This window comes from Anastrepha obliqua, chromosome 1, assembly GCF_027943255.1.
Source record: "Anastrepha obliqua isolate idAnaObli1 chromosome 1, idAnaObli1_1.0, whole genome shotgun sequence".
In the NCBI taxonomy this organism is placed as follows: Eukaryota; Metazoa; Arthropoda; class Insecta; order Diptera; family Tephritidae; genus Anastrepha; species Anastrepha obliqua.
In genome coordinates, this window is record NC_072892.1 from 110,780,024 (window position 1) to 110,807,144 (window position 27,121).

Genomic DNA, 27,121 nt, shown 5'->3' on the forward strand with positions numbered 1-27,121 from the left:
GTCATTTGGTGTTATCGTTTCGTAGTGATGCGCGGACAACGTACAGACATTCACCTTTATAGTATAGAAGATTATTGCTATTAAATATATGTAAATTTTTTTGTGAAATTGATTCCAATAAAATACAAATTAAGAATTTGCTTGAAAAAATGATTTTTTATAATATTTCAAAAAATAACATTGGAAAGTTCGTTTTTATTCTCAAAAAATTCTCATTAATTATATATATTATTTTGTTGAAAAGTGTTATGTATGTATGTACGTAATTATGCTGATGACACTCAAAGGAAAGCTTCACTACCACTTGATCTTATGAACATCATGATTTTATGCGTCTTAGTACTTCATAGCTTGCAGAATGATTTCTTCCACCTGAAAATTGCATCAAAAGATTGAGCCATCTGAGTAATGGATTTCTTACTTACAGCGTATAAAAATTATAGAGAGTACAACACAAACATACCTGCACGTAATCTGGTGTGTCTAACGCAAAAATGATCGCTTTGGCGATATCTGAGGCTTTAAGCATTGGCAGAACAGCAATAGCGCCAGTGTAAACACTAAATAACTCCTTATCTACCATTCCAGGACTGATACTCTGTTTTGAAATAAAAAAATGATTATAACTTTTTATAGCGATATTTTGTTTTCCTTTATTAACATTTTTTATTTTAATTTTAATACTTTTCTTGGGCACAGAAATACAGTTTCATAATTATTTCTATTAACAAATATAAAATATTCGAGAAACCTTTTTTGGATGTGTAAAACTGTCATTGAGATGTGAGATAAATTTCATGACAATATAAGCACGTGGAACAACAACAAGACGCTCACCACAAATAGGAGGATGAGTTCGGCCAAATACCCAAAACGGGTGTACGTGCCAATTACATACATACGAGTATATACAGTCTATGACAGAAGAAAAGAACAGGTTTTTTCTTGTAACTTCAAGATATATGAAAACATTGAAGAAGAAAAAAAAAAACGGATTTGTATAAGTGAAGTATTTTTATTTGTTTTGGTTATTTACAATTTATTAAAACTATTTTTTGAATACAATATCAATCAAGTGGCCACCTTTATTAGCAATCACAATCTGCGATCTTTTTTCTGCGTTTGCCATCATCTTGTCAAGCATTTCGGGTTTTATAGCGTCGATTTCGGCACGCATGTTTGCTTTAAGCTGGTCAATGGTCTGCGGCTTGTTGGCGTAAAGCTTACTTTTCAGATAACCCCACAAAAAGAAGTCTGGGGGGGTTAAGTCAGGTGATCTGGGGCCAGTCGATGTCGGGAATTTTCGTTGCAGAAATTCAATTGTTGCATTCGCAGTGTGGCATGGTCGATTGTCTTGTTGAAACCAGTAACCGTCTAAACCATTCTCACGCATTTGTGGGCAGACATAATGAGCCAACATCCATCGACATCGGTTTCCATCGACCGTTTCGTTTTCCCGGTAAAAATATGGCCCAAACAGTTACTTTCCAGTCATGCAATGGCGTTTCATGGATCTCGTGTGGATCTCAGTTCCCCAAATTCGGCAATTTTGTTGGAGGTTAAAATGTGCCTCGTCAGTCAATAAAATTTGCTTCCAAAAATTGGGTTCAGTGTAAACCATTCGAGCGACTGTTTATCCGTATTCCAAGCGACGTGAATGGTCTGTCGGCAATATTCTTTGTGTCTTTATACGGAAACAAATTTAAATCATCCTTTAAAATGCATCCCATTGTGGTTTCACTGACGACGACGATACGACACTGTTGACTCCTGGGCAACGCTCTCCCTCACTGCTTCAACAAGTTCATTGGAACGTCTTGGTCATTGATGGACGGCATGTTGACGATCTCCTACTGTCCCGTGCTCAAAAAAATTCGACACCAAACGACGAATAGTATTGTCAGACGGTGCCTGTTTGCCTCAATACTTTTTGCGATATGCGCGTTGAGTTAGAACAATAGAACGACTATTTTCGATGTATAGCGTCACTATTTCAACGCGTTTTTTCGGTGTAAAGTGATCCATGGTTGAAATTGTACTGAATTGACGTATCGAAACATGTAACTCTGTGGGCAAAAAGTAAGGTGAATTTGGTTGTAAAATGAAAAAAATTTATTTATTCTTGTAAATCAATTTCATCCCCTTCAAACTAATCCCCTCTCGATGAAATACATTTATGCCAACGATTTTTCTAATCCCCGAAACATGCCAAATAGTCCATTTCCGGTATAGCCATCAGCACCTTCTTCGATTCAGCTTTTATCTCCTCAATCGACTCGAAACGCGTTCCCCGGAGTGGTCGCTTGAGTTTTGGGAATAGCCAGAAGTCACACGGAGCCAAATCAGGCGAATGCGGTGGTTGCGGAGCGATATGCGTGGAATTTTTGGCGAAATGGTCACGAAGAGCGAGTGCAGTGTGAGACGGTGCATTATCGTGATGCAAAAACCAAGAGTTGTTGGTCCATAATGCTGCTCTTTTTGGACGAATTGCTTCACGTAAACGACGCATAACGCTCAAATAATATTCCTTATAGACAGTTTGGCCAGGTGGAAGGAATTCATAGTGCACCACACCACGAAAATCGGAAAAAACTGACATCATGTCCCTTCGGTCTGCTCTTTTCGGTCTGGCCTCGCTTTAAGCACGATATTCGTTTGATTGGTCGGTTGTTTCAGGGTCGTAAGCATAAATCCAAGTCTCATCTCCCGTAATGATGCATTTGAGCTTGTCCTGATAGTCTGGAAGCATTGTTTCACACACATCAACGCGACGACTTTTTTCCAAGAAATTGAGAGTTTTCGGTACCAAACGAGATTTGACTTTTCGTAGGCCCAAATGGTCTTTCAAAATGGTTTTCACAGATCCTTCTGATATTCCGATCATATCAGTAAGGTCTTTAACAGTCAACCGACGATTTTTGAGCACTAATTCCTTCACTTTATTGACTCATCTGTTGACGTCGATGGTCGTCCGCAGCGCTCCAAGTCATCAACACGTTCTCGACCCTCTTTGAAGTCTTTGTACCACTTATAAACATTTTTCTGCGACATGGTCGAATCACCAAATGCCTTCTGCAACATGCTAAACGTTTCCGCAGTCGAAATTTCATTCCGCAAACAAAATTTGATGGCACTTCTCTGCTCAATCAAATCAGACATTGTAAAAATCGAAAAATGCACTCTTGGTCGTTTGGTAAACACAAGCGTCAATATATTACTGATAATTACATTCACATGAAAGTTGGCCCATATGGTACTAACAGTGCTGCCAACTCATGAAAAAAATAACTAGAGCGAAATTTTAATCCCGCGAAGTTTGACAAATAAATTCACCTTACTTTTTGCCCACAGTATTTGTTGAAGTCGATCGGTTGGTAAATGACAAAGTTATTCAGCGTTTACATACCGGTAAAAAAGATGGCGCACCCTGTATTTCATTCTGCATAATAGTCCCACTCAAGGGCTACGACGCCAGTACTAATTCAGGTTAGTGTTGTTCGAAACTTTCCTGTAAACGCAACCAAACAAAAATTAGTGAGAAGTGGCGCCAAAGAAAAAAGTCACAAGGTGTTAAATCACAAGATCTCGGTGGCCAATTGTGATCACCTCTTCGAGAGATAACACGGCCCGGAAACTTTTCCCGTAAATGATCAATGGTTCCGTTGCTTGTGTGGCACGTAGCGCAGTCTTGTTGAAAATAAACGTTGTCAGGATCAATACCATCCAATTTCGGCCGTAAAAAATCGTCCATCATCTCTCGATAGCGATAAATAACACCTGTTATTGGAAAACCCTTTATAACGTTAATTATATAATTTGTACAAATAATGAGCCCTAGAAAAAAGTATGGCTCAAATAAAAAGAAAAAAATTGGCGGTGCCACGCCCACTTCTGGTAACTCGATAACAATTTAATGAAACTCGCTCAAACTTGGTGCACCTGTTGCTCTCCACCTCATTTCGATTCATCGTAAATCTTACTGAGATCGTATAAAAACCACTTCTTATATGTTAAGACTACATTTCCGTTCATGCCTCAGTTGCCTTTGTCTATAAGTTTGTTTTATTCTAAAAATTATCAATAAATGTTACTAAAATGCGCGGGTATGTAAAGTTCGGCCCGGACAGAATTTACTACATCTTGTTTATTTTAGAGAGCTTAACAAAAGAAACATAAAACAAAAAAATAACAAATTATTTGTGTAAACTAATAAAATAAAATTAATTTCAAAAACAGTAGCTTCTGGCTGCTAACCAGTTTTTTCAGAAGAAAATTTCAAGATATGTGACTTTAAACCTCAACAAGTTAGAGTTTGGATCCACCAAAGGCATTCAATTATTTATTCAGTCAAAAGGAACGATGCCCTCATTTGTCTTCAAATGCACATGACAATTATGTATTATACATTCCGTGAAAAAAGTACCGGGAATTGTTCAATAAAACGCAAAATAATTGTTTAATCATCAATATTTATTTTGACGCCTTCAAAATAAGCTCCATTTGAAGCAATACACATATGCCAACGATTAGTCCAGTCATCAAATCACCTTTTCAACGCGTTTGAAGATATCTTCTTAGCTCCTTCAGCAAATTCTCCTTAATGGCATCTATCGACCCAAAGCGGCGTCCGCGAAGTGGCAATTTAAGTTTGGGTCGCAGGGGGCTAAATCCGGTCAATACGGTGGTTGTTTGATGATATTTGTCGAGTTTTTGGTCAAAAAAGTGTTCACAATATGAGCCTTGTGAGATGTTACGTTATCATGGTGTAAGATCCATGAATTTTCTTTCTACAAATTGGGCCGTTTCCTACGCACATTCTCTCTCAAATGTCGTATAACTTCGAAATAATATTCTTTATTTACCGTAGAACCATTTCGAACGAGTTTTGAGTGCACACCGCCCTGATAAACAAAGAAAATGAGTAGCATGACTTTTACTTTCGACCGACTTTGCCGTGGTTTTTTGGGTTTCGGCTCATGTGGATAGCGCTATTAAGCCGCCTGTTGACTGGTTTGCATGTCAAACTCATATACTCAGGTCTCATCACCTGTTATGGTGCGCTGGAATTGGTTTATAATTGGGTCCGAATTCACTTGCTCAAGCATGTCTTTAACCATCTTCTTCCGATGAATTTTTTGTAAGAAATTCAACTCTCTTGTGCGTGCAGCCACGCATCTCATGCCCAATCGATGGAGTAAAATGTTGCGAATTGATTCGTGAGACGCGCTAAGGTCACGAGCTACCTCCTTCACACTTAAATAATCGTTTACAGCACCATTTCTTTGACTTTGTCGACGTTTTCATCCGTTGAAAACGTTGATGGGCGACCATATCTGGGCAAATCGTCCACGACTTCTCGGACCTCTGCAAAAGCCTTATACCACTCGTAGACCCGTGTTTTTGACAATGAGCAATCGCCATAGGCTTTCTGCGACATTTTCCACGATTTGACATACGAAATGCCGTTCAAAACACAAAATTTAAGACAAATTCTGTGTTCGATATTTTTATCCATAGTGAAAATCGCAGAGCGCACCTGCAGTTGACTGATAAAAGATGCTTTCCATTTCAATTCAACCGGGCTATTCGGGTCATGTTCTTCGATTTCGATGTAACTTAAATATGTTGCTCTCTGGTCAAAATAATGAAACACGTATTTTTTTGTTCGCCCGAAAAAATTTTTTTTCAAGAGTTATCGGCAATTTTGTTTTTCGGCTCAAACTCGATTTTTTTTAATTATATAAGAAAAAAATTTTTTGAAATGCCCATAACTTAGTCAAAAATGAACCGATTTTAATAATTCTGGGTTCAAAATGATCGTAATTAAACAAGCAATTGTTTCTACATGAAATCGCTTGTGTAAGTAATGACGATCATTTTGAACCCAAAATTATTAAAATCGGTTCATTTTTGACTAAGTTATGAGCATTTAAAAAATAAATTTTCTTATATTATTAAAAAAAAATCGATTTTAAGCCGAAAAACAAAACTGCCGATAACTCTTGAAAAAGATTTTTTTCGGGCGAACAAAAAAATACGTGTCTCATTATTTTGACCAGAGAGCAACATATTTAAGTTACATCGAAATCGAAGAACATGACCCGAATAGCCCGGTTGAATTGAAATGGAAAGCATCAAAATTAAATGCCAAAAATAAGTTAATCAACAGATCACGCTCAAACTCTGCGACTCTGTATGTTTACGTGCGCAATAACACTATTTTAACATTTGCTACATTTGCTTACCGTTAATTTAACATTTAACTTGAAATGTTTAATTTCCCGCCGCGTTGCTTCGCATAGCGCTTTCATAGCGAACTTCGTTGCTGGGTAAACGTTATACAACGGCACCGGCGCGCTCGGTATATGGTGACCAAGGACGCTGGAAAAAGAAACAATAAAAATATGTATATAATTATTGTGGAAGGCGAAAAAAATAGTCAAAGTATACTGAAAAGAGCAGCCAAATTGTGTATGAAATAGCAAATGACAGTAAGAAGATCGTTAGTTATGGGAGTAGAAATTCAAATATAATCGTATAGCATAAAATTTAAAGGTCTATCAGAATAAATGCACATTCCTCTTCTTCTTGATTGGCGCGATAACCGCTTACGCGATTTTGGCCGAGTTTAAGGGGTTCTATACAGTTAGAAGGCCGAAAAAAGCGAAGTTTCCGAAATTTTTTCTGAGAAAACTTTTGAGTTTATTGATTTAAAAATTTGTACACGTATTGTGTTATCTTTTAACTGTATTTTAAGACTTAGTATTAGTAAAAATATTTATTTGGAAAGGAGCTACTGCTGATCTCCGGAATCTCCTCTCGAAAAAGACGTTTTGCGGTCACAACTATATCTCTGAACTGGATCCTCTGGAATTAAAAAACCAAACAGATTTCGTTAAGGTTATGTTAAATCTAGTAATTAATCGAAGAAATAAGCAAAATAAATTTTTTTGGCAAAATGGCGGTTTCTCAAAATAAAAAAAATAAAAATCGATTTTTTACCAAAATTTCGGCCTTAAATTGTTTATAAAAATATATATATATATATCGGTGAAAAAAAAAATTCGATTAATTACTAAAAATATATATTTAAGAAGCTCGTGTTAAAATTTGATACTAATCGGTTTAGCCGTTTTCGAGTAATGTTGGTAACCGACTTTGAAAACACCATTTTGAAAAAAAAACTCGTTTAAAGTTTGCCTTTTACTTTCAAGCACGCTTCTTCTCCACCTGATCTTTCCAACGTAGAGGAGGCCTTCCTCTTCCTCTGCTACCACCAGCTGGTACCGCATCGAATACTTTCATAGCCGGAGCGTTTGTATCCATTCGGACGACATGACCCAGCCAACGTAGCCCTTTGGACCTTTATTCGTTGCGCTATGTCTACGTCTTCGTAAAGCTCATACATCTCATCGTAATACTTGAAGTCACCAACGCAATACTCGAAGTCACCAACGTGCAAAGGTCCAAAAATCTTGCGCAGAATTTTTCTCTTAAACACTCCAAGCAAATGCACATTGGGGTAGACAAAAATTGCGGTCATGGCATCATACTGAAATACATTTACCGTTACACGCAATGGAAGCTCATGTCTGAGGGAATTGAACAATTAGTTTTAATTATTAAAATTATTTAAATAAAACTTATACTTTATAATTAAAACTATTTAAATAAAATTCAAAATAGTAAAATATACTTACATGTATACCACGGCAAATCCGTTTTTACTTGACAGTGATCTGACACTTTTATAGGCCTGTCATAATGGGTCCGTTGTGTTCGTTGCGGCAACGCATTTGAGTAGCGTGACATGCAAAACGTACCGCGGTGCCACAATGAAATTATTGTCGCAAATAAACAAAACAAAACATTTGCCTTTGCTCTGATAGCAAATACGAGTATCATATTTCGTTGCGTATAAAAAGATTTTTGTTGGTTGTGTTATGTATTATAAAATTCAAAAGCGTTAATCAAAAGGGAAACTATTGAAATAAGAATCATAATTTTAATGTTTATTGAAGCGGAAGAGTATTTTAATAGAATTTATTGTAATCGTAGACGGTAACTTCACGCGGGACACAGAAGTATTTTTCATCAGAAATTTTGAATCTATTGAAGAATTAAAAAAAGAATATATTTTCGACTTGCTTCTAAACTTGGTTAAGAAACAGGCCAATTCTATACTCTTTCGAGCTTTTGTCGAAAAGTCAAGTGTGCATTTAAAACAACATAATTAATTTAAGTTTCAATTATTTTTTGTATTTTATTTGATATAATAAAAAAACCCAACGATAAAAATTCGTGTGTTATAAAATTGTTCTTCGTTAAATAGGTGCCATTTGCGCCGGACTTGCCACACGGCAAAGTATAAAGTTGCGCAACTTTCGTACATTCCGAAATTATCGCTAACTTTAGTTCGATTTAAATATTTCACACAACTTGCTTAATATTCATTTAATTTCATCCAAAGCATACGGTAATAAATTCTTTTTGAAAACATCTCCTAGATAGAATAGTTAATATTGCCAAAGTTAGAAAAATGAAAAAAGTAAAATCCCAAATTCTCTTAAGTTTAGTCTCGTCTGTTTTCAATTCAATAAAAGGGGCAATTTTTACAGCGCTACCGGGAGTGCCATTACAGATACTTAAGGATGCTTAATTTTATTCAGGACATTTCTAATTAATTTGGTTGCACATAAAACTATTTTCGAGATATTTGATTTTAAAGATTATTTAAAAATTGTTTTTTTTGCTTGTACACCTATCAGCTTCAGTGTTATCGAGCAACGTAACCCAGCATAATAAAGTAGTCACGCAGCAACCCATTCGTCTACGGTGATCAATGTGCAGGGAATATGCATCAAAATTTTAAAATTCATACAAGAAGTATACTTCCCGCCACTCGATCAAGAAGAAGCGAGACCAACAGTAATGTGCCTCACAATGTCCTTAAGTTGAGGGCACACTGGCGAACTGTTAAAAGTCGGTGGTGCAGAGTTGGTAGAAAGTACGTCTGATAAACGGGTCTTGTTTCGTACAATCACGGTGGGATAAGCACGCTAAAGATTTCTTATTTGGAACTATCGATAGTACTGAAAACTGATTGGTTCCTGTCAAAGAATTTTCTGACTTTTGAATGCACGAAAGGAAGCTACATAGGTACGTTCATGAAGTCTTATCCAAATTAAGCTCAATGGCTTATACCACATGACTCAGTTTTCTGCGATATCATTTTGATGTTAGGAAACTTACGTTGTGCTGCAATTTCGGGCTGCAGTGGCATCATATGAGTATATGTGGATGATCCTGATGAAGTTGGCCTCACCACTAGGAGGGCAGTTGCAGTCTTTCCTGGCTTAGAGAAGATGAACGACATTAAAACAAAATACAACAATTCGACCGATCTTCGACCTCGAATTTTCCACGTGTGCCGACAAAATTTCAGTTCGGTTTCCCTTCGGCGTAGGCGGCTTATCACGCAGACCAGAACAGTATTTTCCAAGCGTAAGTTTTTGTTGATCAAGCCCCGGAGCTAGCCTAAACAAGAACAAGAAAGAACTCAATAATTCATATACTCGGAGACATGGACAGTCAAGCAGCAATAACAGCAATAAGCTCATACTGTATTAAGTCCAAAAATGTTTAACGGAGCAGGGAGGCCATAGAAAGGCTAGCCGCAAACAGAAGGCTGCATATCTATTGGGTATATGGTCACAAAGCCATTAACACAAAAAACGACAAATCACTGACTCAATTCGTACTTACGCTCTCGCGAAAGGACTGCAGAACTATCATAGGTATGCTGACAGGTCCTAATCGATTGGCTGCACATGCATACAAGATAGGGATTGCTAACACGGACAAATGAAGGAAATTCAGAGAAGATGTTGAGGAAACTTTAGAACACCTTTTGTGCGTTTGTCCGGAATTATTAAAAATTTATTTATAGTAGGTTAGGTCACAATTAAGTGCAAACAGTCTGTCAGCACGGCATTTACAAATTACCATCGGTAGCACAACAATAAAATTTATGCACTCAGATGCAAAATTATAAAATCAACCATTAGTTTTGACTATTTATCTATTTTCTAACTTAAATTATTTTTATATAAACAATTTATATTTTATAATAAACACTATATTGATCGAAGTTTCAAACTTTATACAAGATTTATAAAAATTCAACAAATCAGATCCAAACTTTTTAATTAGAGGTGAAAACAAAAAAATAAAACCTGGGTTCTTAGTTTTATTATAGAACTAGCAAACCCGGCCCCCTTCGCTGGGCACACTAAAATAGAATAGATATGGTTTAGAACAGAAAATATATGGTTTTCATATTATTTATTTCTTTATTCTTTATTCTTTATTCAAGCGCTTTGGCATAAACAATATTTTTTGTTTTTCTATTTGTTTTTGAGTAAATATAAAATATATATAAAATATAAATTGAAAATCAGGAAAAAAGAAGATTGTTTTTAAATTTCAAATCAACGCATATGAATAACTAAGAAACAATTGTCTTTTTTCCTGATCATCCATGAATTTTTCGTTTCAATTTATATGTTTTATTAAGCATTGGAGCTTTTTTAACCATTATCCATTTATATTTAAAAAAAAAAAAACGAAAAAAAATGTTTTTTCCACGAACACATAATTTCATTCGGATTTCACATTAAATTCTCAAATTTCGTAAGAAATTATTCACTGTTCCAAAATCCACTTCAAAAAAATTCACAAACAATTTTTACATGTTGCACTTACGTTTTTTCCTTATGGCATCCAAATCAGAAAGAAATATTGACACATTGTAATTCACACTGTCAATTTGACAGTTCAGTTCCGCCCCAAGCGTTAAAAAAGGAAGCGACATTATGGCTGGCTCAAAAGAACGCTGTACCCGTTGCCACTGCTCCGAATTACAACCAAACTTTACGAAACCCATTTTCAATACTTACTTAACAATGTGCATAAGTTTGGTTTAATTCGGTGCAAAGACACGGCGGGTCCACGTTTTGGCATATATTTCGAGACCCTAGTCATCAATAGGTATGAAAATTACTCCGTATTAAAGCACTTATCAACAGCTTTCATTTAATACCCATATTGTACATACACAACCAAAGGTTACCCGGGTCCACGTTTTGACCTATATCTCGAGACCCCAGTCACGTAGCGGCATGAAAAATACTCTGTACTAAGGCATTCACCAACAGCTTCAATTTGATATCCATATTGTACATACACATCCGAAGGTTACCCGGGTCCACGTTTTGACCTATATCTCGAGCCCTATCCTCCAATAGGTATCCAAACTATACGGAAACCATCTTCAATACCTTCTTAATAATGTGTGTAAGTTTGGTTTAATTCGGTGCAGACACGGCCGGTTAGCGAACACACACAAAAAGTTGATTTTATTTTATATATAAGATTTTTTTCAGTTTGTGTCCGAAAAATCCAAATATCTTACGGAACCCTATTTTTTTCCAAAATAAAATGTAATCCATGTTACTCGTGGATAATGTAGATTTCGAATGGTGAAAGAATTTTTAAAATCGGTCCAGTAGTTTTTGAGCCTATTCGTTACAAACAAACAAACAAACAAACAAACAAAGTTTTCCTCTTTATAATATTAGTATAGATAATAAAGTGTAACCCTTAAAGTGACTCAAAATTCTCGTTGCTTTTTGAAAAAAATCCTTAACAGTGTTGCCCATTTTCTCCACATAACAAATGTACGACATTTTTATGGTATATGGTAATGTGCAGTTATTGTAATCATATAAGATGTCTACATTCTTGTCATGAGAAGAAAACGCTATTAGTGAGTTTGACTATGGCGCCCCATAAAATACTTATATGCTGAAACACCCTGGTGCATCATATCATAAATGGCGGCACATTAATAGCAAGTGCGCATTTCCCTATGCACCTATACACTTGCGACAGCCGATGTCTGTAAATGTCGCATATAGTTAAATACCGCATAAGCACTTAATTTAAGTGCATGTGGCATGAATGGCCGTCACGTTATACGTCACTTATAGCCATATTTAAATATATGTACCATGACCACCTTGAACAAAAAGTTCCCGGAATATATTCAGATAATTCAAACTAAAAATTTAGTGAGCATTACTATTTTTGATTGAAAACAGCGTGGTTTTTTTGGTCTTGGTTCATTCGGAGCTCTCCACTCACTCACCTGATATCTAGATTGCGTGTCGTACTCTTAAACCCATGTCTACCACGTCCCGTCTTTAGTAACAATGCGTTTGACAAATGTTGGGTCGGATTCAGCCTTGAAAATCGTGCATTTGGCGATATCAACGCGGTCCTTTTTTACATGGAATTTAGGCTCTTTGGGACCAACTTAAGAAATGTTGTACTCCACTGCAAACTTTCTAATGGTTAATTTACAGTTACTGATCAACTCTAATTTGACATTTTTGAAGTTTTCAACATTTTTCGCTGGCGAAGGCCTACCTCTACGTTCGTCATCTTCGATGGACTCACGATCTCTTCTGAAGCGTGCATGAGCCTCGTAAACGGCTGTTTTCTTTAGAATAACAGTTTCTCAACATTTCTAAGGTTATCGCACCACAGCATCCATTTTTAAGCAAAAATTTAATAAAAACCCTGTTGCAAAATCAAATCCATTTTTACAACCGTAAAAAATTGAAAACATGTGCAGAGGTAGATTAACTCAAGACAGCGTAATTTTTATAAATGTCAAGCAATGACGATAAAATTTTAGTAGGATTGTTAATCACAGATGTGGCAACCTAAAAAAAAACACAGAACTAAAATCAGTTGACTTAGAGCGTCACCTGCCGGTTGTTCCGGGAACTTTTTGATCAAGGTGGTGGTGTAAGTGCGAGGCAGGGCAATTGAGTTCCGGAATTTTTGTTTTGTAGGAAAGAAGCAAATTAAGTTTGCGAGTAAAATTTTATTATCGACCTTCACTGTAGTGACCGTCAAACACAGTCCTAACGATTGCAAGGACTTTTAATAATCCTTCGAAGTTAACACGTTCAGCACCGCATTCATAGCTTCCTTGACTCCCTGTACGGTGCCTTGATTGCCTATTCAAATTCTCGCGCAACACATTCCCCGAACGCTTGCTCTGTAGATGTTTAACTCGGTAGGCAACGCGATTCCCGTTACCTACAGATTCACGATACTCCTTGAACTGCTATGCACAATTAAACACCATCTCAACATTTCAAAGGATTTCGGAGCGTTTTGCGCCAAATTCCACTTGAAATTTAATTACAACGCGTTGCTTTTAATACGAGACCCTCGTTTTTACGAAGTAACTAAAACAGTTACGAAAAATTCGCATAAAATACAAACCAAGTGTGTTACCGACTTCAAACTTCGGGTGGAACTTTTCGAACACGTGTTTATGAACGACGCAGGTTCCTGAGTTATAAATAAGATTCCGGAGAGTTCATTGCAACACCGCCTATACTCGTAACAGATGGGCTGAAAAGTCCCGCGCCTAACACATAGATGGCACTAGCTTTATTTCATTCTCTTACACTAACTTTAAAAAGACAGCTGTTAAAATTTCATGATATTTCTAATTTCTATTCATTAGTTCGTGAGTTTTTGTGCTAAGAGTAACGCTCTTTTTGTTTGCAGAGAAAAAATACCGTTTAACCGAAGCAATGGCTTCAAAAGTGTAATGGAGACTGCGCTCCGTCAGAAACAACAATAAAACGATGATTTGCTGACTTCAAACGTGGTCGTAGAGACACCGATGACGCACAACGCAGTAGACGTCCAAATTAGGCAGTAACACCAGAAAACGTCAAAAAAATCCACAAAATCGTTTTGAATGATCGAAAAGTAAAGTTGCGTGAGTTAGCTGACATCGTATAGAGATATCAATAACGTGTTGGCTTTATATTGCATGAGCATTTGACTATGAAAAAGTTGTGTTCAAAGTGGCGGCACCCACTTACTGGTTGACCAAATATAAGACAACGCACCGTGTCACAAGTCAACCAAAACAATGACAAAACTACATAAATTGAACTTCGAATTGCTCCCACATCCACCGTATTCGCCAGATTTGGCTCCCAGCGACTACTGGCTGTTCGCAGGCCTAAAATATTGTTCGCCGATAAGAAATTTCGCTGAAACTGAGGTCTATTTTAAGGTAAAAGATAAAATCGTTCTACAAATGGGGTATTGAAGTGTTAGAGCGGCGCAGGAGCGATTGCGTTGTTCTTGATACAAATTATCGTACATTGATGAATAAAGCTTCAACAAAAAAACTTGGTTTCGTTTTTAGGCCTGGGACTTTTCAGCCCGTGTGTTATTTTGTACTTATGGTATAAATTATAAAGTTCCAACCGCGCTTGGTCGCTAAGGCGTTTGAGCCAAATGAAATTTTAATCAATTAATATCGCCATCCTCACACGCTTAATGTTATTTAAAACCGTTCAATCACTGGATATATTAACCATTCCTGTGAACCCACAACATTTGACAGGCATATACGAGTATGCACATACATACGTTCATTTAAGCCTATTTATTACCTACTAGAAGATATGCTAATTAGCAAATAAAAATCAGAGATGATTTAAGAGGTTTATGTTGATGCAATGTGCAATGATGCAATGAGTCACACTATTCGCAGGGCCGAATGTGAAAATATTTTGACCAATACAGTAGGATATACTTTTTTTGATTGAGGCTGCGCTTTTAAGGACAAAAATATTTTTTTATAGTAACCATGGCAATTTCTCGAATTTTTAAGAAAAATTACATATTATTTCATAATTTTATCATAAATTAAATTGAGAAAAATTTTTACTGAAGATGCAAGTCTTTTTAATTCAAGAATAATGATTAAAGTAAACAGAATAAAAATGTAAACTAATAAAGAGTCAATCAAAACAACAAAGATTCAAATTGATTGGGCAATTTTTATTATTTTTGTGTAGAACCATTCATAGCTGCGCCGTAATTCGGTCATCCGTAAACACCAATTTTGAATGACTCGCTGGAGGACTTAGGTCGGTTTCTCGTGATAAACCTTAGTAATGTTGGCTTCCCACGTCTTAATCTAAGCTGGTTTATCCACAAAACTTTCAGACTTTGCATACCCCCACAAATAAAAGTGCAAAGGTGTAATATCACACGATTTTGGCGGCCAATCCACTGGTCCGAGGCGAGAAATAAAATACGCACCGAAACGACGACACAGTAAATCAACTGTGTCACTTAAAATTTGTTTTTAAGCCACTGCTGGGTGGTTTTTGCCTTATGGCGTGGAGCGGAATCTTGCTGGAAGATCCGAAGCTCTCTATTGAAGAGAGACCTTCACCACGCCTTCAAGACATCCCCTGGTACACTTTTGACCCGATCTTAACCCCTTTTTCGCAAAATTTCTGTCAAGACTAAGTATGATAGTATAACTCGAAAGTTATGGGAATTCCATTATGAATTCAATTATTAATGAAAAAAAAAAAAATAGTATAAAAAGAATCTTAGGTTGTGTGTTTTCCCAAAAAAAACCAAATTCTTTTAAAAAGTGTATTTTATAGTAGAAAATAAAAAAGGACAGAAATCTTAAAAATAACCGAAGATATTTGACAATAAAAAGCAACATAACAAAAATTTTCAACATTCAATGAACGTCCAAATTAAGTATAAAATTTTTCCGAATTTTCTTCAATTTACTAATCTACAAATAAACCCATTTTTAGAAAAATCTAAGACCACGTTCAAAACACTTGGGTCACTTCACATTGAGTCGCAAAAATACCGCATTTTGAAATACCTCGCCCAAAGTGCCATGTAGCGCTTCTATTTTATTGAAAAGAGTTTCCTCTTAATTAAGGCAAGTCACAAGTATAAGCAAAAATGGACCATAAATACGATGTTTTAAATATCACGAACCCAACAATTTTCTAGACATTCCAACAATAACAAGAACTCACAAATATTTCATCCCAAATTAGAAACTTTCATATTCATACTTCCACTTATGTACATATATATAAAAAGAAGAAGTTTAGTAGTGAGCTTCAAAAATAATGTACAATTAAGTGATATTTCAGGTAATCATTTTTGGTAAATTAGAAAACTATCTTTCATCCCTGGTTGCAGTAAAAAACTCACCTGTTCATAACAAAAATGTGACCCTTCGTTTTCTTTGCGCGTATTAACGCCAGACTCTCACGTATGAAATAGGAAGTAGATATGACATTAACATCGAATAATTCTTGTATTTCCGCGCCATTCGATTCTATTAAGAAAAAGAAGATAAAATTGTTTTTAGAAAATTCTAGTTAAAAATAAAACTGTAAACCATACTTAAATGTAATGCCTTTCATAAATGATGCTAAAGAGTTATTAGTTACACTTCTCACCTGATAGAAAATTCACGCTCATTATGTCAGAATTGCATACGAATACTGTAACTTGCGGAAAGATACTCCGTATATAGTTAAAAGTAACCATTAGGCTTTCCTCGCTGGTTACATCACATACGCGAGGGACTATTTTCCCATGACCTTCTATTTGCTCATTCAAATCCTACAAAGAAGAAAATTAATTGCTGTTACTATTTGTTATGTAAATATACGAGCACATATACAGGGTGGGCTATAGAGCGTTTGCTTTTTGAACCACCTATTTTTTTGATAACGGTAACACGGTTTTTGGTCCGGCGGCATCATCGTGATATTTTTTTTCGAAAATGAGCGGGGAACCGCGGTTACAGTAAATGGGGAGCGTTACCGTGACATGCTCAACGAGTTGTTTCCAAAAATTGAAGAGAATGACATGGACGACATTTGGTTTCAACAGGACGGTGCAACTTGTCACTTGATTTAAGCCCGTTGGACTATTTTTTGTGGGGAGCCGTTAAGGACAAATGCTATGCGAACCGTCCAGAGACGATTGACGCTTTAAAACACGAAATCGAAGCTGCCTTTCATGAAAATGGAGCTCAAGCAACCGAAAATGTGCTTAAAAATTGGGTTGATCGAATGGCCTACTGTAAAGCCAGTCGTGGCAGTCATTTGAACGATATTATTATTTTTCATTCATAAATGACAATGTCCAATCTTCAAAATAAAAAAAAAAGTTTGAAAAAATATTGATTAGTTTTTTTTTATAGCCGATTCAAAAAGCAAATTTTACATGGCCCACCCTATACAAAGCGCCTCATAAAAAACCATCTGCTGTTCGGAAGCAGCGTAAAACTTTAGGTGGAAAACATCAGGACATCAAAACATCCAAAAAAGATGCAAGCGCCAATATGCAAGTACAATAGCTATACCCAGTGGTATTATTTGCCAGGGAACATATCTTTTATAAGTACATCTATACATATACAAGGTGAGCTAAACTAGAAACACCAGGAGCTTTGTTCTGATAACTTCGAGTTTATTTATTCAAAATAGTCCCCTCGATACACTGTTTTGCGCGGTCTGCAAGCTTTTCGAAAGAGTGTTTCAGGTCATTGACCGGAGGGTCCTTCAGGATCTCGGTGCAAGCCTTTTGGAATGCCTCTACGGACGCAAAACGTTTTCCCTTCATAGCCATATGCATTTTCCGAATATATAGAATTCACAGGGAGCCATATCAGTCGAATACAGTAAGTGATTGATGGTTAGAATGCGATTTCCAGTCAAAAAATCAGTCACAAGAGTGGATCGATGAGATGGTGCATTATCATGCAATAAGCGCCAGCTTCCTCCTTCGCTGGTATTCAGGGCGAATTCGACGAATGCGATGCAACAAACGCTTCAAAACGCCAACATAGAAAATTGCATTGACGGTTTGGCCCATTGGCACGAACTAAATATGTATGTACTTGTGGACCATTCCCTTGGCATCGTAAAAGCAAATGAGCATCGACTTGATCTTTGACTTCTCCTAACGCGATTTTTTGGGAGTTGGCTCGTCAGGGGCCTTCCATTCGGCACGTTGACGCTTAGTTTCAGGTTCATGTTGGAAACGTCCCGTTTCATCACCAGTTACAATGTTTTAAAGGAAGTTATCGTCTTTTCTCGCCTCTTTAATGCGGTCTTTCGGATGTTGAATTCTGAGCAATTTTTGGCCCTCAGTTAACTTGTGCGGAGTGAAACGTGCACAGAACTTTCGTAAGCCCAAATGATCAGTTAAAATGCGATAAATCGATGTGTTGGAGATATTCAACTCCGATTCCATGAATTTCAACGATGATTTCAGTTAATTTTTTGATAAATTAACGAACGATTTCGATGGAGTTTTCGGAGATTAGTGATTATGGGCCGCCCGTATGTTCATTGTCATTTATGTCCTCACAACCATCTTTGAAACGTTTAAACCTCTCATGGACTCTGGCACGAGATAGACAATCATCGCCATAAACTTTTTTCATCAATTCAAATGTTTCGGTAAACGTTTTATCGATTAAAAAAAATAAATTGATATTAGCTCTTTGTTCGAAACTCATTTTTGTACCGATGCCACAAACATACTGACACTTTAGGCGCAATAACTTCGCTTCCACTGAACCGAATGCCACCAAGCTTTCACTGGAAGTCAGCTAGGGATATAATTTCCAACGCACTAACTCATTCATCTTTTTAATAATCAAAACATTTTTATGATTCACCTTGACTTCACCTTCTAGGTGTAGGCATATTTTTTTGCAATGGTAATAGAAAAAATCGCACCAGGACGGAAGTTTCTCAGGGGTGGTGAATCGATATACAGGGTTTGATTGAAAAGTAATGAACCTTCCCGCGCGGAGCGTCTGCCAAGCGATCAACCAAATCGGCTGGTAGGGGAAAATGATCGTTGGACCTTCCCCTTCCACTAGAAACCGGTCCCAGTTCGCTGGCAACAGCGGTGCAGCCAACATCGCTCCGCGCGTGAAAGCTGTTTTAAAAGTGTGTTAGGATTTTGCAGTGGCGAAAATGCAGCGATCGTTGGAGCCACGTTACTCGATAAAATTTTGCGTAAAGCTAAAGAGTTTGTACCTCCAGGAAGCACTGTAAACGCGGCATTTTACAAAGACGTGCTCCTTCGGCTGAAAAACTGCGTCGCCCGGGTTCGGCCCGACCTCGTCAACATCACGACAATGCACCGGCGCACACCGCCTTCCTCTGCACCTCTGCATTGGCCAAGATGGGGGTTCCGGTGCTTTCCCACGCTCCTTACAGCCCACACCTGCCCCCTCCGGACTTCTTCTTGTTCCCGCGCCTGAAAAGAAAGCTGAAGGGGAGGCGTTTCGACTCCATCGAGGCGATGCAAAAAACTGTGACAGCCGAATTGAACGCGATTCCGGCGGATGAGTTTAAAAAATGTTTCCTGCAGTGGAAGGACCGCTAAGAGCGGTGTATTGACGCTCAAGGGTCCAATTTTGAAGAATATTAGTTGTATAAGCCAAAAGGTTTAATAAAACTGCTTAAGAAAATAAGGCTCATTACTTTTAAATCAAATCCTGTACATACATAAGCAGATATTCAGTAGCGATGAGAAGAATTGATTTACAATTTTACAATTTTTTTCATTTGGCATAATAATATTTTTCAATATTTTCGTAAATTTTGTGTTAATCGTTTTTGTTTTTCACTCCGAAAACCGATTATTTGGTTTTGCTTTTGTCCAGCATTTTTATTTTTATTAAACCTGACAGATATACTAAATTTCTGGTTAAAATATGCTATTTGAACTTGTATTGATGCTTTAGTGTAAGAATCTGTAGCACGGCGAAAAGAAGAAGTAAGATAATAAAAAAAATCGGAAGCTGTAGTGTGATTCACTAACTCTTATCGATTCGACAATTGTTTGTTTTGTCGACAGTATATGTCGATGGCACTGTCGATTGTGCTATTCACCAACTTATGTTAACTAACACTGAACAGCTGTTTTCTTCTATTTATTCAAACTGATAGAGAGTGGCATCTTTGTAAAATTAAATGTCAAAATGAGCGACTAACACAAAGAAAAAGAACAAAGAAACATACTAGCCAAGCTGTTAGATTCAATTTTAAGTGTTTTTTACCAATTATATTTGCATAAAGTAAGTACAATAAAATAACTGTTTATTTGAATTTATTCTTTTATTAATACTTTTTGTGTATTGCTTTAGGATGACATCGACAGCTACTAAAAGAAACCGTGCCACACCCGAGCAGCTAAATCGTATGCTTGACTACCTAATGGAAGTCCCGTGTCTAGCAGGATCTAGGTTCCACAGCCTCCATGGTAAGTTCGAATGCGACAAAAAGTGGAGCGAGCTAGCAACAAAGTTAAATAGTCTGGGTGGAGCAGTGAAGACAGCCAATCGATGGCACACGGTAAGAAAATATTGTGTTATTACTTAAAAGTAGAGAGATGTTAATCATTTCCCTAAAAAGGTATGGCGGGACTTAAAAAGCCGCACTAGCATCAAAGCACGAAATCGGCGAAGGCAACCAGCTTTAACTGGAAACAGGCCTATCAGTGAGGAGCCCCTAACGGAATTCGAGAGGCGGGTGTCTGCTCTTATAGGGGAAGAATATATGAATGGGCACGATTCAACAGCTGAAAATATTCCACTAGAGGAGGTAAATTGCATGAAGTGTAGGTTTTAAAGTGTAACTTACTGGTGTGTAAATTTTTAGGTAATCCAAATGGGTATCGAAGTGGAAGATGAAAGCATGATTTCGGAAGCCCTGTCGCCTTTACGGACGCCACTTGCAGAAAATTTCACGCTGAGGTCAGGTAATTCGCACATCTCAGACAGGAGAGCACCACGGGCGAACTTGAAAAGAAAGCGCATGGAAGAAGACGGTGATGCTCGGAAGAAATTTTTGGAAATAGCAGAAAAACAGGCAGATGCACTAAAGGTAATTTCTTTTGAACTTTATGTATATTAAAATAATTTTTTTATACCTATTTGTCCATTGGTGATTGTTTTTTAATAGATGCTAGCCCAGTCGAGTGGAGAAACCGTAGAAGTCGCGAAACAACAAGCAGGTAATTTATTTTAAACACATAAAAGTGGCATTTTATTAATTGTTCTTGCTATTTTTTAATAGATCTTAGCCGAAAGCAGCTCTGCAAGTGCCCAGGCGAATAAAATGATGGCGGAGGCAATAGCCGTATTGGGGAATGGTTTAAGCGCTACCGCGGAAGCATTCAAATATCTAACGCCAATCATAAGCCAAATACTCAAAGGACATACACCATCTTTTTAAATAAGTTTTTGATCATATAATTTCACAGTTTTGATTAAAATCACTAATTCTTCTTTATCGTTTGATTTAACAAAACCAAAATTATTGTCGTTTAGATTGCGATAATCGACATCGTAACCAAACAGCTGATTTTGTCTTGTCGATTTTCGTAATGAAATGGGTTACTGAATAGCAAAATCGTAAAAATTGTGGTTAAGGAAAGATAACAAAGCGAATATCGATAAAATGTGTTAGTGAATCGCACCACTGGTCTCAATATCAAAATAAACAAAAAGTAATCATATACATCTGTGAAACTTTTTCTGAAAGCTCAAAGTCCGATTACAATTTTGCAATAATTTTGTTTATATTTTGTATTGTGTTTTGGAAAAAATATTTTCACATGCACTCTTTGCACAAGCGCATGTGCAACATGAGAAAGCAAGAAAAACAAAGTCGTTTGTATTAGGCAAGCAGGGAGTAGACAAGCTCTTGCGAAATTATAAAATCATAGTACGGTTATAAATAAATGTAGAAAAAAGTTATTCGCGCGGTGCGAAACAGTACAAAGAGTTCTCGTATATACGAGTATATCAAAGCTGAATGTGACCTCAATGTTTTTCAGGCTACGTTAAGGGGTTATATACAGTTAGAATTTTCAAAAAATCGATTTTTTTTATTTTTTTTCTGCATGTACATATATGATATTTAAGAATACACACAGAAAATTTAATACCGTTCCGGTGAATCTTTTTGAAGTTACATGCAAATTTGAAAAGGCGTTTCAGAGTGATGAAAGTACAAGGCAAACTTTAAACGCGTTTTTCTCAAAATGGTGTTTTCAAAGTCGGATTAGTCTCAAATTTTAACACGAGCTTCTTAAATATATTTTTTAGTAATATAAATAGTAAATAGCAGATTTGTTCTCACCGATAAATATTTTTTGTTTTATAGGGTTGTTCAATAGGTCGCTTCAACTTTTTTCCGATAGGGAGGGCGAGCGACGCAATATTTTTTATTTTTCGCTTGTCATTTGTAAACTTCATTAGTATACATTTCATCATGGAACGCTACACACTTGAGCAACGATTGCAAATCGTGCAAATTTTTTATGAAAATAATCGTTCTGTTGCTGCTACTTTAAGAGCATTACGGCCATTTTACGGTCCATTTAATCGTCCCGTTTTGGGGTTATGTGAAGTCATTGGTCTACAGTAACAAGCCGGCGACGATTTGTGAGCTCAGAGCCAATATTGAACGCGAAATTGCTGGAATTTCGGCCGATTTATGCAAAAGAGTGGTCGAAAATTGGGTTCAACGATTGGACTTCGTAAAACATGCACGCGGTGGCCATGCAAAAGAAATCGAATTTCATACTTAAATGTATATGTTAAAACTCGATAATAAAAAAAAAATTAGTTAAAAAAGTCAAACCGTTTGTGTTTCATTCAAAAAAGTTCAAAAGTTGAAGCGCTCTTACTGAAAAACCCTATATAAATAATTAAAGGTCGAAATTTTGGTAAAAAATCGATTTTTTTTAGAAAACCGCCATTTTGGAAAAAAATTGTATTTTGTTTATTCCTTCCATTAATTACTAGATTTAACATTACTTTAACACAACTTTTTTGGGTTTTTAATTTCAGGGGATCCAGTACAGAGATATAGTGGTCACCGCAAAACCTCTTTTTTGAGAGGAGCTCCCGGAGATCAGTTATAGCTCCTTTCCAAATAAATATTATTACTAATACTAAGTCTTAAAATAGATTTAAAGGATAACATAATATGTGTGCCAATTTTTAGATCAATAAATTTAAAAGTTTTCTCAGAAAAAATTCTGGAAAATTCGCTTTGATTCGTCCTTCTAACTGTATATAACCCCTTAAGCCAAGTTTTAAAGCGTTCGGTGAGTACTAAGTTCTTTTAAATGAGACCACCTATAAAACTTAGCGCTGGCCATACAATGAGACGGAAAACCTTCACACGTTATACAATAATATGAATCATTTTGGAAACTGGTAGTTAAGAATAAATAAACCGTTTTCAAAAATGCATAAGTTGTCCAAATTTTAAGAAAATTGAGTGATGAAAAGAAATTTAACTTAACTTAAATGGGCCAGATGGATTTAGTAAGTATTCGAGGGATTTACGTTTAGAGCCAAGGTATTTTACAAGAAAGAATTTTGGCGATGAATCATCTGTGATGGTGTGGGTGAAGCTGTGAGTAGGTACAATTGGAAAGATCAAAATCCTCTTACCATCAACAGTCGTCAATTCCGCAGAATACATAAGTTTACTTTCCGATAAATTGCTGCCAATGCTCAATGTGCCTTCTGGTGAAATTTTGTATTCCAGCAAGACACTGCGGCCTGTCATTCATCTCATCGCTCTTAAAGCTGGTTTGCTAAACGATGCATTCATCCCTATTTCTTGAGTGACCATCAATTTCTACAAATCTCAGTATCATGCAGAACGTGTGGGGTGAATTGGTTCGAACAGTTTATGAAGGAAATAAGCCGTACTCTACAAATGAAGAGTTGAAATATGCCATTCGTCATTCATGGGACTCTCTTTGCACGCAACTAGGCCAAAGTTATTTGATTTAATGCCGAACAGGGTCTTTGAAGTTATTGAAAATAAAGGAAATACCACACATTACAGAATCCGGCACTCGAAATGTAACTAACTTCAGACCGCTCGCGCAGCTAACGCACGGACATCAGCTGTCTGTTAGTCCAGAGTATTGTTTACAAGCGCCCGGAGGCATTTTGTCGAGAGTAAACGCGATAAAAGAAAATCAGTAATGGATTTCAAACGTAATAGAGTGCAATGGTTCTAAAAGTGAAGAAACGACTTGAACGAAATCCCCGACGAAGTGCCAATCAAATAGCGAAGGAACTGAAAATATCTCACCATACTGAAAAATTATCTCAAAGTCAAGCCTTCCAAGATCCAAAAGGCGCATGACTTCACCCCAAAGCAGCAACAAGTCAGACTTGAGAGAGTGAAGGAGTTACTTTGCTTGGCCGAAAGCGGTCCATTTTCGAACATTGTGTTTTCTGACGAAATTTTTTTCAAATTTCAATCGTTTTTATCGAGCCTGGCGTCAAGGTAAATGTGAAATAATATCAGGAAAGTATTCTGGAGGTTGGCAGACAAACATTTCGGCGACAGAACATCCACGTTTCAACAGGACTCGACGCCGCTTCACAAAGCTCGAGTGAACCAAGAATGGCTAAAAAACAATGTTTCGTACTTCATAACGTCCACACAATGACTTTCAAATTCACCAGCCACGAATCCGATGGATTATTCTCTTGAGGCCATTTTGGTGAGCAAGATCGAACTAAAAGATTTACCAGTCTCGAGGCGCTGAAAGAAGCCATTGTCCGCGAGTGGACCAAAATACGGGCAGTTTGCGATTCGTTTCTGGACCGTCTCAAGGCCATAGTCAAGGCAAAAGTGGCAAAAGTAAATCGATGCTAAATTTTGTATTATTTTCACACATTTCTCACTTTCAATTGAATAAAAGTAATTTTCCCCAACTAAATGTATGACCTTTTTAATTGGTTACACTTCGAGTGCCGGACCCTGTACGCTGTTGCTTGTTATGTGAATCTGCTTCTCTTAACACATTTGTGCAAACAGTGCATGTAAAAATATTTTATCTAAAACACTGTAAAAAATATAAGTAAGATTATTATACGTTTATAATTAGGCAACGAGGTGTAGATAATCTCTCATACAAACAAAGTTTTCATTTGCGTACGTTGACTCGTCTGCCTAAAAATTAAAATAAAAAAATTTATTCCGAAAGAACTTCCTTTGAAAGCGGTACAATAAATTTGAAGGATACTAAATATTTTGTGTTGTATTACATCCGTATACTATCTGTTTTCGTTTGGATAGATACTTGTCTTCTCTTTATTCCTATAATAGGAACAGGCATGTAACTGTTGGTTCACCATTTGCAGAAAACAACTAATACGCAAGCCTTGAATTCAAGAAGACCCTATGTCTACAACTATCAAGGCTTTGTCATTTAATTACTACCTCATTTGTTATAAATCGCGAATATAATTACATGCATACATACATACATGTGTGGACATACATACAACATATGTGCGTCCGTTTCGTTGGGATATTCAACACATGGATTTGAGTGCCGCAAACATTTTAGAAATAATTGTTGAAAAAATAACACTTCTAAAGACAAGTGAACTATAAATTAAAAATAAAAAAATTTTTCACACACACACACACCGATATGTATACATTAAAAATATTTAGACGTACTTCAACTACTTCGGGCTGTTGCGTCAATCCTACAACGGTCATTCCTTTATTAGCGAGAAACACTGCAATTTGCGCTGCAATAGCACCACCGGCGCCAGTAACAATTGCCACTTCTTGCAAACTCTCGTAGGAGTCATACATTTTAGAAGTGGATAAATAATCAGAATGCAGGCACTTATGCGAAATTCGTTCGATTCACTCTATGCAATAGAAATCAGTGCAGCGCAGCTTTCGTTCGCTCTTAACGTCAAACCGTAACTGATTGAGGCTGATTTGACATAACAAATTAAATCTCAGCCTAGGCAACGACTTAGCGTTGGTCAAATTCCAGCCGCGGTGTGTGGTAGGTTGGACAAATGGTCTATGGTGTTAATTGCAGATGTGCACCTCACAGGTTCAATTGATGCCGATGTTTTAAAGTTACATACATACATATATGTATACATAAAAAAGGTGAATTTTTTAAATAATTGAAGAAGGCATAGGCATACAACTATTTAAATACAATTTACGTGAATCACTGAAAGAAATTATACATGAAATCATAAATAAAAATGTTTCCTTGAATTAGGTTATGTTTAGGGAAATGGCAGAAAATAAAGATTTGTTTAAGATTTACTTTTGAGTAATGGATAATATATATAATTAAAATCTAAACATTCGAAAGATAAGTTATTTACCATGCTAACTCAAACTCCTTCGTGCGGAAAAAGCAACAATAAAAATTATGATTTGAAATAGATTCATATAAAAAATAAATTCATTTTTAAGACGACGAATTTCCTTCGTGAGTTTTAGAAAGTTGCAGTTCTTTTCTTTAGATGTTCTCTGGAAAAACTTTTTATAGACTTAGACCTCTTGGCAACTGTAGGGTGGGTCTAAATTTCAACGAAATTTGCAAAATATTTCTCATTGTCGATTAGGGTTCTATTAATGATTTTTAACCAAGTCCACTTCCCAAAGGGAGACCTTAGGTTAGGTTAGCCTGGTTGGCAATAAGCCACGCATAGACCTTTTGTTCCCTAGCGATACCAGATGGAGACCGACCCTTATGAATACCTGAAGTAGACATCATGTAGGATGTCAGCGCTTTTGGCGAATCTAAGTAGGGTTGGGAGCTCCAGACCCTCAAACAGTGGGGCTCCCAGGCATCTTAGTCGCGATAATGCCGGACAAACGCACAGAAGGTGTTCTAAAATCTCCTCAACGTCCTCTCTGCATTTTCTGCATTTGTCCGTGTTAGCAATCCCTATCTTGTACGCATATGCAGCCAATAGATTGTGGCCTGTTAGCATACCTATGATAGTTCTGCATTCCTTTCGCGAGAGCGTAAGTACGAATGGAGTCAGTTTTTTGTCGTTAGTTCTACACATGACTTTTTCTCTTTTGCATGTGGTCAGGTTAGTCCACCTAGCTTCCAGAGGTTCTAGACGAACGATGAGGTTGATCGCTCTAGACACGACTAGTTCACAGGTTGCCAGTCACTATTGACACACTGTGCAAGAAGCTCCAAACTACCAAAATACTGCCATCAGCAAAGCCATAGGATGCCTCCCGCCCCACACGCAGACAAAGAGCTTCATTGTGAGACCTGCGTCATGGCACAATTGCGTTTAGGACATTGTAGTAGGTTAAACTTCTAC

General features: G+C 36.8%; 1 protein-coding gene across 1 annotated transcript; it reads right to left on the minus strand.

The window, feature by feature from the left end:
- Nucleotides 1–136: 136 nt before the first annotated feature.
- Nucleotides 137–25,753, minus strand: LOC129249742 (farnesol dehydrogenase-like). Its single transcript, XM_054889384.1, has 6 exons — nucleotides 25,479–25,753; nucleotides 16,395–16,560; nucleotides 16,144–16,270; nucleotides 6,246–6,381; nucleotides 464–598; nucleotides 137–372 (listed from the first exon to the last, which is right to left on the minus strand). Exons 1-6 carry the CDS (start codon nucleotides 25,617–25,619, stop codon nucleotides 337–339), a joined length of 741 nt encoding a protein of 246 aa, XP_054745359.1. The 5' UTR covers nucleotides 25,620–25,753; the 3' UTR covers nucleotides 137–336.
- Nucleotides 25,754–27,121: the final 1,368 nt, after the last annotated feature.

Bases quoted from the DNA above. Each gene is read 5' to 3' on its own strand.
- LOC129249742 (XM_054889384.1), bottom strand. From the start codon at position 25,619: ATGTATGACTCCTACGAGAGTTTGCAAGAAGTGGCAATTGTTACTGGC. The intron at 16,561-25,478 runs GTACGTCTAAAT...TCTTCTTTGTAG, and splicing joins AACAGCCCGAAGTAGTTGAA to GATTTGAATGAGCAAATAGA. The intron at 373-463 runs GTATGTTTGTGT...TGCAATTTTCAG, and splicing joins ACACACCAGATTACGTGCAG to GTGGAAGAAATCATTCTGCA.